Below are 16,637 nucleotides of genomic sequence, written 5' to 3' on the forward strand. Positions count from 1 at the left end.
CACAAAGTGCAATAAACAAAGAGTGAGAAATAAAATTAAATCCAAACAGTCATTATTCTAACTCACCTTTGTGATAATACAAATCAAAGCATATAATTACTCTTATATTATATTTCTCAAATATATTTAATGGACACATTAATATGTAAATGATAATTATTCATATAGAATGTTAAAATTCATGTGTAAATAATAATTCATCACATATTATTACTTTCATTTGTCTGAGCATTCTCTCAATCAATTTTATTTAATGTACCTGCTATATTAGATTGTTGTAATGTTTTTATTTTATCTATTATATTTTTAGAGACCTTGTATCGCAACACTGCACAGAAGACGATATAAATTAAATTAATTAAAGTCTGATTTGATTTGATTAACTGTTAATATTTTGTTGTAATATCTGAATCTGCGATCAAGAGAAATATTTCCTCTGAAATGTAACGGCGTAGAAGTCTGAAGTAAAATAGTATAAATATAAATCTTCAAAAAAAAAATCTTCAAGGTCAATCAATATAAGAAGTTTGTGTATTTACATGTTTTATAATGTTAGAGCAGGACGTTCACACACGGAACTAAAGCTCTTGTTAGAGAGAATGAAGGAAACAAGTTTGTTCTTTTAGTGCATGGAAATAAAAATGTTTTGTGTTGAAGTGATATCTTCAGGGAGAAGTGTTGTTTTGAGATTGTTTGGAAATTTCACTTTAGTTCAACTAGTTTAGTTTTCAGCTGTTCGCCACCTCGCCTGTGTGAGTCCGTGTTTCTGTGTGTGTTCCGTTTGGTAATGATGTTTCCACACACTAATGTCTTCAGGCAGAACTGAGACGACATGAAGCCAAAAGATTCTTGTGCAAGTTAAACTCGGCAAACAGGACGAGCCAGCAGGACGGAAGACGTGTTCCCACATCCATGACATGATGCGTCGCTCTCTGCAGGAGTTCATACATGTTAAATAAAACATTTCACTTCAAGGTCAAAGAAGAGACAAGTGTCCGTTTTGTCTTTTTGCTGAAGCAGACGTGAACTGTGTAGACATGTTGTGTAGACATGTTGTTCTCACATACAGGACCTCCAGAACATGTGAGGAACATGTAAGAACATCAGTAAACATGTGAGGAACATGTTAGAACCCTGATCTAAACTCATCAGAGTACTGATTCATTCAGTGTATCAGACTGTAGTATTTCTCTTCAGTGATGAGTGGATGTACACACGTGTAGAAGTATTTCTTCCTCCTGTACTTGAACCCTCCTCCTTTGATAGAAGGCACGTTCAACTGTCACCTGCTCAGTGTCTGTCCTGCTCTCCACCACAGAGACAGTCCACACCTGAGAGTCCTGCGAGGAGCTGCCGGTGTCACCCCAGGTGAGACAGACAGGTGAGACAGAGACAGGTGAGACAGACAGGTGAGACAGAGACAGGTGAGATAGACAGGTGAGACAGAGACAGGTGAGACAGAGACAGGTGAGATAGACAGGTGAGACAGAGACAGGTGAGATAGACAGGTGAGACAGAGACAAGTGAGACAGAGACAGGTGAGACAGAGACAAGTGAGACAGAGACAGGTGAGACAGAGACAGGTGAGACAGACAGGTGAGACCCTCAGATGTTTTTCTAATGAAGGTTCATGTGACCTGTGTGCACGTGCTCAGTGTCAGTGAGGTTAAAACGTGTGAATTTTAAGTGAAATATCAAAATACGTGTTTGAATGTTTTGAACTTCGGCCTCACACGCTGAGACTTCACCGTGTTTTCAGAAACTTTCGTGGACGTTGACGTTTGAACCGTCGTCTTTAATTTTATAACGTGTTCAGGATCAGCTGAGCAACAACAACAGGATGTGGAACGAGAAGAAGCTCAGTCCACCTGCTGACCGGTGGGTTTCAGCTGATTGTTCATATGAACGTTTCTATTCACACATGTTTTATGTCTTTCATATGTTGATATCTGCTATTCTTATAAATGTTGACATTTTATTTGTAGATATTTTCAGATATTTGATATTTTCATAAATGTTTTCATGTTTGTACATTTTCAAATATGTTCTTATACGCTGCTATATGTTTAATCTTTGTCCTTCATTTACATCTCAATGGTTTGTTGCTTTGTGTGTTGATGGGGGATTGTTTTTTGTGTTATATAGTGTAATGTATGAAAACACCTTTATATATTTATATATATATACTCTGTATATATATATATATATATATATGATTGGTTGATTGGTTGGTTTAATAGTTGATTGATTGATTGGTTGATTGATTGGTTGATTGGTTGGTTGATTGATTGGTTGATTCCACAGTGGTCAGGTGGTAGCCCTCATCATCTTCACTCTGGGTGTAGGAACTCTGCTTCCCTGGAACTTCTTCATCACGGCCACTCAGGTTTCACACCTTCATCCTCATGTGAACATTTCTATACTCTTATATTGTCATTTATATATATATATATATATATATTATATAATTATTAAACTTTCCATAATTCATTCTCCTGGTTCCTCTTTTCTTAAAGTACTTTAAAGAACGCCTCACGGTTCCTAACGTCACCTCTAATGGAACGTCAGGCGGCACGACTACAGACTACAACTATGACAGCTGGATGGCTTTGCTTTCCCAGCTGCCCTTGCTCCTCTTCACGCTGCTCAACTCCTTCCTGTATCAGTGGTGAGTCGGTGACTCTGATACAAACAAACCAATGTCCTCTGGTTATCGATGAGTGTTTTTCCTCTGCAGGGTGAGAGAACGTGTCCGAGTCGTCGTCAGCCTCGTCACCATCTTCTTCCTCTTCTCCCTCACGGCCGTTCTGATCTCAGTCCCCCTGCAGCCGGACGCCTTCTTCTCCATCACCATGGCAACCATCTGGTTCATCAACAGTGAGTCCTGAACTGTCACAGCAGCGTCGGACGTCCAACTCAGAGACACTGACTCTCTGTAGAGACGACAGAGTCTTTGTATAAGTCAAGCTATCACACTGATGTGTGTCTCTGTGTGTGTGTGTGTGTGTGTGTGTGTGTGCAGTGTGCAGTGCAGTGTTGCAGTGCAGTCTGTTTGGTGTGGTCAGTCTGTTCCCTCATCGGTACAGTTCTCTGTTCATGAGCGGTCAGTGTCTCTCCGGGGTCTTCGCCGCCGTCGCTCTGCTCTGCTCCATCTTAAGTAAGAAACAGAAAATGACGTCACACATTGTTCAACAATCTCTGATCCCTATTGGACCGCAGTGATGATGTCATCATGATTTCATAAAGCGATGCATTAACTTAACCAATCAGATTAGAGATCTACATCTTTATTTGGATCAACCAATCATTGATCCTCATGTGGTTTAAATGACGTCATGATGTTTTTCTTCATATTTCTTCTCTTTTCAGAATAAGTCTTGTGTTTATACATAAAAACAATCATCTAATATCAAACAGATCTAAGTGAAACTGTAGCTCGCCGTCACGAGAAGCAGAAATCGAGAAGATAATTGATTTGAACTGAAAGAAAGTCGACAGCGAATCTCTTCTCCAACTGCGTGAAGCAAAATAAACTGAAGTAATAAACCAAAGTAATAAACTAAAGTAATAAACCAAAGTAATAAACCAAAGTAATAAACTAAAGTAATAAACCAAAGTAATAAACTAAAGTAATAAACCAAAGTAATAAACTAAAGTAATAAACCAAAGTAATAAACCAAAGTAATAAACATAAGTAACGTCTGTGACTCCGTCTCAGGTAACGCAGATAAAAGCTCGGCTGCGTTGGGATACTTCATCGCTCCGTGTGTGGCCACTCTGGGGACGCTGCTCTGCTACCTGCTGCTGCCCCACCTGGTGAGGAGGAGACATTACATATTTCTGAAATTGATGAGAAGGATTGTTTTCCATGTTCAGTCTGATGGGTTCGTTATTTTGACTCTGTTCCAGCGTTAACGTTCAGCTGGTTGTCGTCAGCCTGTCCTTTAAAAAACGCGATATTACAAACTTCGTCATGACTCCAGAATTCGACCTGTGACGTTGATGGTTCTGATAAAAGCTAACGGATAATAGTAAACCGCTGTTGTCTTTGTTGAGCAGAAGCTTCAAGTTCACAGAAACTGTTTCATCACTTCCAACACGAGACGAGCCTGAAGCCGAACCCAAATATAAAAGTTCCAACAATTATTTCACGTTACTACGACACCACTTTATTTGTGTCTGGAAATATAATGTACCCAAAATATACAGAGTCTTTAGAAGCGAACAAGATAAATGTTTCCCAGGGTCTAATGTTGAGAGTAGTAATAAATAGTAATGAGGTAAAAATACACATTCAGTGACTAACTGTCGTGATATTATCAAGTCGAGAGACGAAGTCTACAGACATGAACTTTACAGGTTACAGTCGTTCTAGTTTGGAAATATAAAAAAATAAAAATGTCTTTCTTATGTTTGATTGAGTTGATGAAGGATCACATGTTGAATTCATTCGAAACGTAATGAATTCAACATGTGTCCGTTTATTTTCCTCCTCAGGACTTTGCTCGTTTTTACCTGAACAGGAATCAGTGTGAGGCGGAGACGTCGCAGGAACTCATGGACAGCACCGGTACGTCTGTTTCTGCAACATTTAATTAAATGTAAACTCAGGGACGGACGCGTTCATTTATGTTTCTTTTTAAAGACAAAAAGGTCGTAAGCGGCGAAGACCTCGAAACCAACGGGAAGTTCCTCAGTGAAACGCAGGAGAGTCCAGAGCGCTCCTCTGTCTTCGCCGTGTTCAAGAAGGTGACGACCTTTTCACCTGAATGTAAAATAAACGTCTCAGTTACACACAAACGGCAGAAAGACGAGGGACGAACGTACGTTATCGTTCGTCTGAGCTGCGGAACAAACGTGTTTTCTTCTCTGCATTGGTCCGTTGGTCCTTCCTGTGTTTCTCAGATCTGGTCGATGGCTCTGTGCATCACCTGCGTGTTCACCGTCACCCTGTCGGTGTTTCCTGTCATCGCAGTCCGAGTCCAGACCGTCTACAAGGACAACGCTGCCTGGGGTGAGACTCCTCTTCCTCTGGGGGCTGATGGGAAATGCAGTCTGGTGTTCTTTTGTGCACGGTGGGATTTATCAGCCCTGCTTTCTGTCTGACAGACAAAGTCTTCACTTGTATTTGCTGCTTCATCGTTTTTAACGTCATGGACTTGGCCGGCCGCGCAGCCCCGTCTCTCGTCCAATGGGTGAGTCCGTTGTCCGTCGCTAACACTTCCTAGCAACCAACTGCAAAGTAAACAATCCACTTTGTGCTGACACCACGTGATGTGGTCATGTGACACGTGTGTTCAGGTGTGTTACTGAAGTAACACGCGGAGCACACATCAAGTATGTGAACAGACTGATGATGAATCTGATTGTTTGAACGTCGCCTCAGTCTTTGTCGTCGTCGCTCGTTGTTGCGCCTGAACGTCAAACTTCATGAATTCTGTTGATGCTGCAGCCTTCTAAGGAGAGCTTCCTGTTTCCTGTCACTGTGGCGTCTCGTCTGGTCTTCATCCCTGTGGTCATGATGTGCAACATCAACAACTCCAGACTCACCGTCCTCTTCGGCCACGACTGTGCCTTCATCACCATCATGGCCCTGTTCTCCTTCTCCAATGGATACTTGGCTTCCCTCTGCATGGCCTACGCTCCCCAGTGAGTCTTCTTCACGAGTTGTTTCATTAAATGTGTCAACAGCTCGTTAGCTCAGGTTTTATCCAACGTTAGCGACACAAACAAAAGTCTTACAGGCGACTGAGTGAAAGCGAATAGTGCAGCGGTCTCTCAATGTCCTTGTGAACGCGATCTCTCAGGAACACAAACAGGAAATCCTTTCAAACTAAGAGCAATTGTTCACTAGGACTCAAATATGAACTGATTCGGTTTAGGTGACCTCACGTTCTTGTAAACTTAATATATCAGAGAAACCCGGAGGGAATTTCACGGTGGCTTCACAAAACATTCATTAAGGTGGACGTGTTGTAACCTCGTGTGTCTGTCGTCAGGCTGGTGCACCGTAAGGACTGTGAGACCACCGGCTCTCTGATGACCTTCTTCCTGGTCCTGGGTCTGGCTCTGGGAGCAGCCTTCTCCTTCTTACTGGGAAAACTGGTCTGAAGACTGGGAGGAGGAGACGTCAGGAAGAGTCACTGATCTGTCCAATCTGTATTGAACGAGGAGGGCGGAGCCACCGGTTCCAATCAAATGTCATTTTCATCCAGTGTGAACCTGAGTCAAGCACTTTGAACTAGGACTTTTATTTTGTTAACACGTTCAGAAGAGTGAAGAGCTGGATTTTATTTTACTGGTTTGTGGAGTATTAAAACATGAAAACATAGTTACTGTAAGACGGTTAAAGGATCTGTGGAAGGTAAGATGAAGTATTTTTGACAGAAGCACAGGTTCTTCATTTATTCACAGCTATAATTCAATGAATGTAAAGTTTTCATTTACTGCTTTTATTCTGAAAACAAGACCTCGTAGGATTTCGGATCTCTCCGTCCACAGATCAGAAAATGTTTTTATAGTCCTGATGAAGCACGTCATATTTGAATATCGTCTCAGGTGTGTGTTCGCAGGGATTTAGATCTTATGTTTATTTATTATGTTTATGTTTGTTTATTTAAATCATCGAGCGCAGCCAAACTCTTTCAGAACTAACTTCCTGTTACAGTTTTTAGTCACTGAAGTTTAGTTAAAATTCATCTTCACGAACTGGAATTTGAATTTTACGTTTGTTTTCCCATTGTGGTTTTTTTTCTTTGTATTTTGTGTTTGTTGTGTTTCTTTACAAATCAAGTTTTTAGAGCTGAAAACATTTGATTCTTTTCATATTTATGTTATTTACGTAAAATGATTCAGAAAAAAGATTCAAATGTTGGGTGATGTGTGTGTGTGTGTGTGTGTGTGTGTGTGTGTGTGTGTAACTGATATATCAAACTCGTTGGTGCGTCTCGTTCGATGCGTCTGTGGCAGAACCTGACTTAAAAAATAAAAAAATCTAAACTACAGAATCTAAACGTTCTAAATCCTGAACCCGACACTAAACCAAATCATGTGACCCAACGCTGTGTTTCATCAAGTTATTTTTATTTGGGAACATGAGAAAGTCGACCACGGTCGGCTCGGACTCGGTCGTTTGCAGTAACAGCAACTTTCCCCCTGAAAACCTTGTGAAGCGTCAGGAAGGAGTTTGACCTTTGACCCTTTCAGGCTGATCACACCTTAAAACAGACACAACAAACTGTGACTGACTGTTTCCTGCCGTTCATCTCCAAGAGAAGAAATCTTTTTTTACGTCTCTTTAAGGTGCAATACGCTTTTCCTTTTTTTCCCAGAAGGCCTCAGTGGTCGAGGATCCGCAGGTTTCCTGAGACGATTTTGTTCTCCAGCATCGCTCCGGCAGGAATATCGATGCGGTCGCCGTGATTGGCGATGATGATGACGGTTCCCTGGTAACGAAAAGAAAAAGTTTGAATAAACAGTGAAGATGTCGTAAAACCTGACGTCAAACAGACAAACGTGACGGCAGGAAGCAAATCATCACATTTGGTTTGTTTCATATCGCAGATGAATTTTCAAGAGTTTCAGTCTTATAACAACATTGGTATCAACCAGCAGCTTCCAACAGTCTGTTCACAAAGAGGAAGAATAAAACATTCCAAAGAGTTCAAATGGTAAAACAAAGTCAGGGAACGTTCTTCACCTTCAGGGAAACCTTTTTCCCGAAGGTGACGTCTCCGGACACGGTGAGGTGGTCGAGCTCCAACATGTCAGGGATGTTCTCGAATCTGGACAGAAACTCCTGAACCTGCGGAACGAAGAGACGGACGTCATGGACGACTCCTGCGTCTTTTAAATAAACTGTCTTTCTCTGATGGACGTCCGATGACATCACAGAATGTGTAAAATAATACGTGTTCCATAACTGTGATAAAAAAAACTGATTCAGTTCAGTTTTATTTGAAACCATAGCAGATACTATCTCAAGCCACTTTACATAATTAAGACGTTATCGTGTCAAAGAATTCATTTATCGAAAAAGAAGCAAAACGCACAATAAACAAAGTTGACAGATTGTTATATATAAATATAATTCTTAATATATTGTTATAATCATATTGGTTTTTTATGTGAAGATTTGACACTGAGAGCGGCTTCGATCAGGATTTTTAAATTCCAATATCTCTATAATGAAATTATTATTAAGATCATGAGATCATGAAGAAACACAAAGTTCCCTCAACGTAAATATCCTGTTTATCAATTATTAATAAAATGACGATAGAAACCAAATGACGAGACGACAGGAAGTTTATCTGAAGAGGTTCTGAGATGATCAATAACCCGTCAGCTGACCTTGGTGAAGGAGCTGCCCAGCTTGACGTGCGGCGTGGTGGGAAACTCTCTCTTCTTGCTCATGGTGAGCGAGCCGGCGTCCAGGCTGTACAGGTTCGACATCACCAGCAGCAGGTCGGACGACGTCTTCACCGGCAGGAAGCGGCTGCGCGGGACATTCACACCCATGGGGTTCTTGAAGCTCTTGATGGCGGCGCCCACCGCCGTCTCCAGCTGGATGACGTTCAGACCGCCGTCCAACGTCTGGGGAGAGATTCAGTGGTTTCAGTTTTAAATGTTGAACTGATTCATTCAACACATTTAATTTGTTTGGGAGCATTTTGGACTGAAATACTTTTATTGTGAAAATAAAATGTGGAATTATTCCTTTTCTTACTTCAATAAAACATCAGAAAACACAACAATCAGCAGAACGACACGAAACTATTCAATCAATTAAGAAAAAACCTCCTGATGGTTTTAGATGATCAATCAATGATCTGATTAGTTGGTGATTGATTTTCTCTCTAAACGAATAAAGATTTATTTTAAACATTTAAAACCGACCACGTGATGAATTACAGATATTCTCTTTGGTAGAATGTGAAAGTAATAATAACGATATAATGATAACGGAGGCGTTGGCGTGCGTCACCTTGGGGTTGACGATGATCTCCAGGTCCAGGTCGTTCTTCTCCTGCAGCCTCTTGACGGCGGGCAGCGAGATCCACAGGTTGTTGGTGTTGAAGATCTTGAACTTGGTGACGGACTTGAACTCGTCCACGTGCGCCTTCGGTACCTGAGCGATCTCCAGCAGCCGCAGGTGGTCCTCGTACTGGATCAGAGTCCCGCCCTGCGCACAGGAAACAGGAAGCACTTAGAGGCTGCGGCGGAAAAAGAACCTGGTCACGTCCGATCCCGTGCGACGGCGCTGACCTTGACGTCGGCTCTGGTTTTGTCGGTGACCTCCATGATGAACTCGCAGCGCTTGTCGGCCGGCTGACTCATCAGGTGGTGGAGGATGAAGAGGTCGACGGTGGCGCCCAGGTTGTCGATGTTGGATACGAAGATGTACTCTTTGCCCTGAGCGAGGAGGCGGTCCAGCAGCCCGGAGTTGGAGAAGCTGGCGTAGATGTCTCCGTGACCCGGCGGGTACCAGGCCTCCGCGTTCTCGCCATTCGTCCCCATGCTTTTGGCGATCGGCAGCAGAGACTCCTTGTTGATCCTCGGATACCTAAAACATTCACAGCACCCCCCATTACCTGTGTGTGTGTGTGTGTGTGTGTGTGTGTGTGTGTGTGTGTGTTACCTGCTCTGGTTGAATGTGTGTGTGTGTGTGTGTGTGTGTGTGTGTGTGTGTTACCTGCTCTGGTTGAATGTGTGTGTGTGTGTGTGTGTGTGTGTGTGTGTGTTACCTGCTCTGGTTGAATGTGTGTATTTGGACGTTGTAATGTTTGTATTTCAGCAGAATCTTCTTCGTGTCTTCGTCCGTGTTGAACGAGTTCATCAGAACCAGCGGCACGTTGGTGTTGAAGGTTTTGTTCAGATGCTGAAAAACAAAGTGAACAGAGGTCAGCTGGTTGGTCGGAGCGTCTCGCTGCGTCTCGCTGCGTCTCGCTGCGTCTCGCTGCGTCTCGCTGTGTCTCCCTGCGTCTCGCTGCGTCTCGCTGCGTCTCGCTGCGTCTCGAGGCGTCTCGCTGCGTCTCGCTGCGTCTCGCTGCGTCTCTACCTCGATCTGCTGCACCGTCAGGTCCAGGAAGGTGTTCTCGTTGCGGACGCTGATCAGACTCTTGGGACCCTTGCAGCCCATGCTGGTTCCCAGGCCGCCGTTCAGTTTGACCACAGCGAGCTTGTTGAGGCAGGCGGAGATGTCGTCGGGGAGACCTTTGGCCCGGACCTTCTCGTAGGGCTGGATCTGACGGGGAGCGAGGACACGGAGCTCAGTGCTTCGAGAAGACAGCTCAGTTCTTATCATCAAATCTGAGTCAATTACGATGAGATTTGAAAATCAACAGAATAATATTTTTAACATCAACCAGATCCTGGTGATTTTATCCACTGTGGTGAAACAGTTTATAAAACAATATAAACTAAAACACTTTTTTAATTCATTTGTCTTTTTACTGATTTCAGAGTTAATTTCTGAAGAGTGATGATTTCATGATGTCATAAACGTTGGTCTCTGAATGGACACAATTTCCAAAGAATATCATGAGAACAGAACATCTTTAATTTCAGATTCAAACAATAAAAAAACTGAAGAATATTTCTGTGAGAGTATTTTTTAAATAAACAAACATTTGATAAAACTGAGAAGTTTTAGTTTGAAGTCGGACTGAGACCGAATGCTGAGTTAGTTTAACTGAGGAAGTTTAATCTGTGAGACGGCGTCAACAATTAATAACTAATTGATTCTTTATTAATGTGTTCATCAATAACAAATAGACAAAGTTAAAGTAACTTTAGTTTTCACTCACGTCTTTCTGTTTGTCAACACAAAAACAACTGAACGGATTTACACTAAACTTCAGTGAAGAACTTTTTTACTTTGTCGTTATATTGTTACATTATGAAAATATTATTATTGATTATTAGAGTTTTAAAGTTCTTTAAAACAAAGGTTTATAAAGATAATGTGTCGGAGATCAAGTAAATGTTGGACAGACGCAGTTCATGTCTGAAAACAGCTCACATGTGACCTGTGACCTATGACGTGTGTGTGTGTGTGTGTGTGTGTGTCTGTGTGTGTGTGTGTGTGTGTGTGTGTGTCTGTGTGTGTGTGTGTGTGTCCAGCAGTGTCCAGAGTCCCACAGGATATAAATGTCACCTCCCTAAAACAAGACTTCGAATGCTGCTGCGGTCAAACTATTCTTAGTCCTTAACCTTCACTGAGCCTGAGAATGTGTGTGTGTGTGTGTGTGTGTGTGTGTTTTGTGTACGCGTGTGTGTGTGTGTGTGTGTGCGTACGTGTGTGTTGTGTACGTGCTGATAAATAGTTCTCTCTGACCTCAGGTCTGGTTACGTTGGCTTGTTTCTGTCGCTCGTCTCCGCAGCAGCTGATCATTTAAAGGAGCAGTCCGAGGAAACGCTCGTTTGAAAGTCACACGGCGACGGATCAGTTTCACCGCAGTGACGGTGCAGGGTGTGTTTACAAAGACTGGAATCCTGAGGAAACCTAGTGTTCAGCTACAAACTTGATTTCCATGTTTTACTTCCTGCAGTCAGCCGGGTCACGTCCTCGACGGAGAGGACTTAAGAGACGGTTGTTCTGAGGTTTGAACACAACGTCTTCATGAACCTCGGAGAAGCTCAGACAACTGCAACATGGCTTCTTACCGACTCCTCTGGCGGCCGGTTGATCTTGGCCCAGTCGACCCCGGGACCTTTGACCTGAAGGAATCTGTGGAAGAGCTTCTTGAATCCATCAAATTCTTTTCTGGAGATCTGCAACAGAAAAAAAAAAATCAGCTGCTTCTTCAGAAAACCTGCTGAGAAGATTATCTTATCTCCAGTTATTAAATACACACACTGAGACAACAGCATCAAAATATTATGTTGGTATCAGCCCCAAAAGATCTGTATCTGTAAAGTGTTCTTTTTAGAATCCATAAAATAATGAATCATCATTAATGTCACTTTGACTCAGTTATAAAATAAAGATGAACATGAGTCGGACGATTCGCAGAGAAGTTTGAAATCATGTGTGTGTGTGTGTGTGTGAGTGTTTCCCTGCAGGACCTCTGGGTCATTCACCTCATGTTCTACCAGCAAGATAATACTCTCCTCCAGCAGAGTGTGAGTCTGTGTGTGTGAGTGTGAGTCTGTGTGAGTGTGAGTCTGTGTGTGAGTGTGTGTGTGAGTGTGAGTCTGTGTGTGTGAGTCTGTGTGTGAGTGTGTGTGTTCAGATAACATGATGAACTCTGGTGACAAATATTTGTTGTACGGGTGAAAACAGTTTATCTGTGGAAAGTGACGAAAACAAAGCTTCTGCTGTGATGAATGTTCTGAGGCTGCGTCTCATTTCTAAACCAGAAGAATCTCCGTCAACACTTACGTTGGATATTTGCTCGCATGTTTGCGTAAACCATCGTGTGTATAATTCTACGTCCTGCGCGTGTTACTGCAGTATTCCACTAGGGGGCACACCAGAGGACTCAAACTGTAGCAAACGCTCAGATTTGCATTCTGTAAATAAAAAACATGGCGACCTTTAAATCGATGACAGTGGCGAGAACACGGCCCCCGCTGTTGAAGTGTTCATTTCTATAAACGTGCACGCCTGAAATCACGTCATGTGACCGTTAACGATTTGAACCACGTGGCTGAGACTTTGTTCAAATAGCTGATAAATGAGCTGAATGAATCTGTGGCGTCGCTGCTCTCTCACCTCCGCCTCCGTCTTATTGGCGGAGACGAGCAGCGCCTCCAGCTCACGGTGCATCAACTCCTCGTGCTGCTGCCGGAGCTTCTCCTGGAACTCCGTCATCACTCCTCTGGTCAGGACTGCAACACAGACGTTTGAACACAGACGTTTGAACACAGACGTCAACTCAGCGACGACGAAACAGCAAAACCAAGCCGATCAATTAAAACTGAATAAAATAAGCGGTTAAATCTACAACATTTAAATAAAAGCCAGATATAAAAAGTAAAATATTTATTTCAGTTCTTCTGTATCTGAGTAAAGTAAGTACTTAAAAGTATTACCAAAAACAGACAAACAAAAACCAGTACAACACACACCAGTTACTTTATTCTGAAATCCATAAATATCACTTCTAGATATTCGACAGTGACCTTGAACTGACCTTTAACGGCCTCGATCAGATGAAACTAACATGAAAACACACGCTGCGGTTTTTTGGGCTAAAATCTTAGTAGGTTTAAAATTTCAATCTCTCATGTAAACAGAACAACACGGAGGAAAACTACAGACAACGAACAACAGTCCAGTGAAAACTAAACTGATAAACCAGTTTCATTTATATTACATTATATTAATTATAGAATTTATTTTTTCTGCATATTTTCATTCTTTCGTTTCACAAATTCAAAACATTAGAATTTCTTTAAATTGAATCAGATCAAAGGATTTTCAAAGTACATTGTAAGGCTGAAGACATGACAACAAATGTTTGATTTAATTAATTTACACGCGAAGACGACATGTGGATGTATTTATTTATTGTGCAAGTTTAGCTTCGAGATTAGTTACGTTAGATTCTGTTTTTACTTCTTAGTGTTGTGTTACGTTTGTAAACGTTTGTTAACTGTCGTCAGTAAAGTGTTTGTCGTGTTTTGTCGATAAACACGGATTGAAAGCAACAACTGAACGACTCACGGATTTGACAATTTGCACGATAAATATCGATACTGACTGATTATTTTTGACATTAACATTTTTGGCCACTATCAGTTACATCATTATATTAAACGAAGGCGTCTCCGAGTTAGACGTTAGCGTAGCTGTTTGCACGCAGTCGACCTGGGTTCGTTTCCAGGCCAATGCAAATGTTTCCTACATTTGCCTTATGATCAGTTAAGTATCTCACGATCTATATCTATATATCTATATATATATATAATATATATAATATATTATAGATAGATATCTATATATCTACTTATCTATCGTTCTGATTAATCTGCATATTGAACACTTTCCTCATTTTCTGAAGACGGTGTCTTTCTTGTGTTGTATGATACATTTATTTTGATAGGTTTTTCGTAAAATGTCCGAATGTTTTGAAGTCGACGATCAACGCTAATCAGAAAATTACTTGTTAGCACTCGGGAGACGACAAATGCCGAAATCGAATAAATGTAAATATAACAGAAGTGTCATGAATCTGTTCACTTACCAGCTTCAAGTAAAGACATTTTATCGCAGTTAAAAAAAACCCTGAACAGTAAATTATAAGATCTGAGGACAGGAAGCGGCAGGCGGGCGATGGCGGCAGATTTGTCGTCTCACAGCGAGTGCACGAGTTTGAAATGAGAATAAAAAAGTTAAAATGGTCCCAAAGATAAAGACTAAAGTCGTCAAACCGTCAGAGAACAACAGACGTCCTCTTCATCCTCAGCTCAGAGGAAGGTCACAGATCTGCAGCTCCGAGTCGGAGCTCGACACAAGGCCTGCCACACACACACACACACACACACACACACACACACACACACACACACACACACACACACACACACTGAGGGCGTGTGTGATTGGTGTGTGTGACCTGTGTCAGTCCTGCCCACTCAGTGTTGTGACACTTCACTCCAGAGGTTTTTTTTAAACCACGAGACACAATTTAAAACATCAATCAATCAATCGATAACTTTTATCACAAAAAAGTTCCCAAACTTTAATTCAGAGCTGAAACTGAAACTATTCGATGTTTAATCAATTACATGTCACTTGTTCTTTCACTTTTTATTCCAAATTCTAACTTTCAGTTTAACCTCTTTATATACAGTCTATGAGTTTAACGCAGGCGCATCAGACGAAGGAGTTGACCTCGGGATCCAGCAGAGGGCGCTCAATATCAACCTGACCTGTTGCACGCCCCTCTGAACTTTAGGAGGTCGGTAAGTTTAGCAGGACGCTAGCAGGCAAAGTCCTCCTGAGCCAAATAACCACGACAACGAAAATGAGTTTGAGAAGCGGAGTGTGGACGAGTGTGAACAGTAAAGTTACGAACTAAGATGAGACTTCATGTAGCTCTGTCCGACTTCATCCTGATGCATGCTGGTCCGAACACTGTGCATGGTCACATGACCTTAAAGCACCATGTTCTCCAGAGACAGAACTACACAGTAAAACTAAATATCAAATATTCTCTTTAGTTTAAAACAACTACGATGAACAAAGAACTGGAATGAATGAAGATCATCAGAGACACAAAGAGACACACACAGACACACACAGAGACACACACAGACACACACAGAGACATACACAGAGAGACACACAGAGACACACACAGAGAGACACACAGAGACACACACAGACACAGAGAGACACACAGAGACACACACAGACACAGAGAGACACACAGAGACACACACACAGACACAGAGAGACACACAGAGACACACACACAGAGAGACACACAGAGACACACAGAGAGAGACACACACAGACACAGAGAGACACACACAGAGACACACAGAGACACACACCGAGACACACCGAGACACACACACACACACACAGTGATTCAATACTTTTATATTATATAGAGTAAAGTTTTCAAACCTCATTTTATTTATATATTCATATATAATATATATTATATTATATTATATTATATTATTTATTATATTATATTATATTATATTATATTATTTATTATATTATATTATATTGTATTATATTATATTATATTATTTATTATATTATATTATATTATATTATATTATATTGTATTGTATTGTATTATATTATATTATATTATATTATATTATATTATTTATTATATTATATTATATTATATTGTATTATATTATATTATATTATATTATATTATTTATTATATTATATTATATTATATTATATTATATTATATTATATTATATTATATTTTCTGGTCTCTCACCTCAAAGCTCCGGGACTCGACACATCGTCCACAGGGACACACTCCATCCGGGGACAGAGACACTCTTACTGGGGACATAGACAGACTCTTACCGGGGACAGACAGACTCTTACCGGGGACAGAGACACTCTTACCGGGGACAGAGACACTCTTACCGGGGACAGACAGACTCTTACCGGGGACAGAGACACTGTTACCGGGGACAGAGACACTCTTACCGGGGACAGACAGACTCTTACCGGGGACAGAGACACTCTTACCGGGGACAGAGACACTCTTACCGGGGACAGACAGACTCTTACCGGGGACAGAGACACTGTTACCGGGGACAGAGACACTCTTACCGGGGACAGACAGACTCTCACCGGGGACAGAGACACTCTCACCGGGGACAGAGACAGTCTTACCGGGGACAGAGACAGTCTTACCGGGGACAGCCTGTTACTGGGACAACCTCCCGTTCAGTTCAAACCGGAAGCTCAGGGACGTTGTGAGCGCGTGCTGCTGACGGACAGACGAACCTGCTGCCGCCCCGCCTCCAAACACTTGTGACGTAACGTATAATAAACCCAGCCGAGAACGATGATTGGTCTAAAGCACCTGTCAATCAACGTAGGACCCGCCCGCCTCACCTGTCGCTTCGTTTCAGTTTTTAGTTTAAAGTAAATTATTCTTATTTTATTTTCACCAAGTTTTTTATATTTCTTCATGTTT

At 41.7% G+C, this 16,637-nt stretch overlaps 2 protein-coding genes across 10 annotated transcripts; one reads left to right on the forward strand and one right to left on the reverse strand.

Annotated features, from left to right (window-relative positions):
* Positions 1–539: 539 nt before the first annotated feature.
* LOC109646974 (equilibrative nucleoside transporter 2-like) lies at positions 540–6,926 on the forward strand. Of its 3 annotated transcripts, XM_069529406.1 has the most exons (13): positions 543–1,368; positions 1,760–1,878; positions 2,305–2,386; positions 2,517–2,668; positions 2,738–2,877; positions 3,023–3,157; positions 3,719–3,816; positions 4,498–4,570; positions 4,646–4,749; positions 4,906–5,014; positions 5,110–5,195; positions 5,453–5,649; positions 6,000–6,926. In XM_069529406.1, exons 2-13 carry the CDS (start codon positions 1,841–1,843, stop codon positions 6,109–6,111), a joined length of 1,326 nt encoding a protein of 441 aa, XP_069385507.1. In that variant the 5' UTR covers positions 543–1,368; positions 1,760–1,840; the 3' UTR covers positions 6,112–6,926. The 3 variants fall into 3 exon arrangements, with proteins under 3 accessions (XP_069385505.1, XP_069385506.1, XP_069385507.1); XM_069529404.1 differs by having other exon boundaries at positions 540–1,368; positions 4,646–5,014; XM_069529405.1 differs by having other exon boundaries at positions 540–1,878; positions 4,646–5,014.
* A 140-nt stretch (positions 6,927–7,066) lies between these two features.
* On the reverse strand, positions 7,067–16,487 carry LOC109644380 (UTP--glucose-1-phosphate uridylyltransferase-like). Of its 7 annotated transcripts, none has more exons than XM_069529397.1 (10): positions 16,352–16,487; positions 12,719–12,834; positions 11,668–11,775; positions 10,061–10,246; positions 9,747–9,880; positions 9,268–9,565; positions 8,987–9,184; positions 8,353–8,595; positions 7,700–7,804; positions 7,067–7,445 (listed from the first exon to the last, which is right to left on the reverse strand). In XM_069529397.1, the coding sequence occupies exons 2-10, from the start codon at positions 12,815–12,817 to the stop codon at positions 7,338–7,340; spliced, it is 1,479 nt and encodes a 492-aa protein (XP_069385498.1). In that variant the 5' UTR covers positions 12,818–12,834; positions 16,352–16,487; the 3' UTR covers positions 7,067–7,337. The 7 variants fall into 7 exon arrangements, with proteins under 7 accessions (XP_069385498.1, XP_069385500.1, XP_069385503.1 ...); XM_069529399.1 differs by having other exon boundaries at positions 16,331–16,455; XM_069529402.1 differs by having other exon boundaries at positions 15,924–16,400.
* Between the last annotated feature and the right edge of the window lie 150 nt (positions 16,488–16,637).

The sequence above is a fragment of the Paralichthys olivaceus genome, chromosome 8 (assembly GCF_024713975.1).
Source record: "Paralichthys olivaceus isolate ysfri-2021 chromosome 8, ASM2471397v2, whole genome shotgun sequence".
NCBI lineage: Eukaryota > Metazoa > Chordata > Actinopteri > Pleuronectiformes > Paralichthyidae > Paralichthys > Paralichthys olivaceus.

What these genes read in the sequence shown, in the direction of transcription:
- LOC109646974 (XM_069529405.1), top strand. Translation starts at nt 1,841, where the DNA reads ATGTGGAACGAGAAGAAGCTCAGTCCACCTGCTGACCG. An exon ending in TCTGCTCTGCTCCATCTTAA is followed by an intron (nt 3,158 to 3,718) that starts GTAAGAAACAGA and finishes ACTCCGTCTCAG; the next exon opens with GTAACGCAGATAAAAGCTCG. An exon ending in CAAGGACAACGCTGCCTGGG is followed by an intron (nt 5,015 to 5,109) that starts GTGAGACTCCTC and finishes TCTGTCTGACAG; the next exon opens with ACAAAGTCTTCACTTGTATT.
- LOC109644380 (XM_069529396.1), bottom strand. An exon ending in CCAATAAGACGGAGGCGGAG is followed by an intron (nt 11,776 to 12,718) that starts GTGAGAGAGCAG and finishes TTTCTGTTGCAG; the next exon opens with ATCTCCAGAAAAGAATTTGA. An exon ending in CACACATTCAACCAGAGCAG is followed by an intron (nt 9,566 to 9,746) that starts GTAACACACACA and finishes TGAATGTTTTAG; the next exon opens with GTATCCGAGGATCAACAAGG.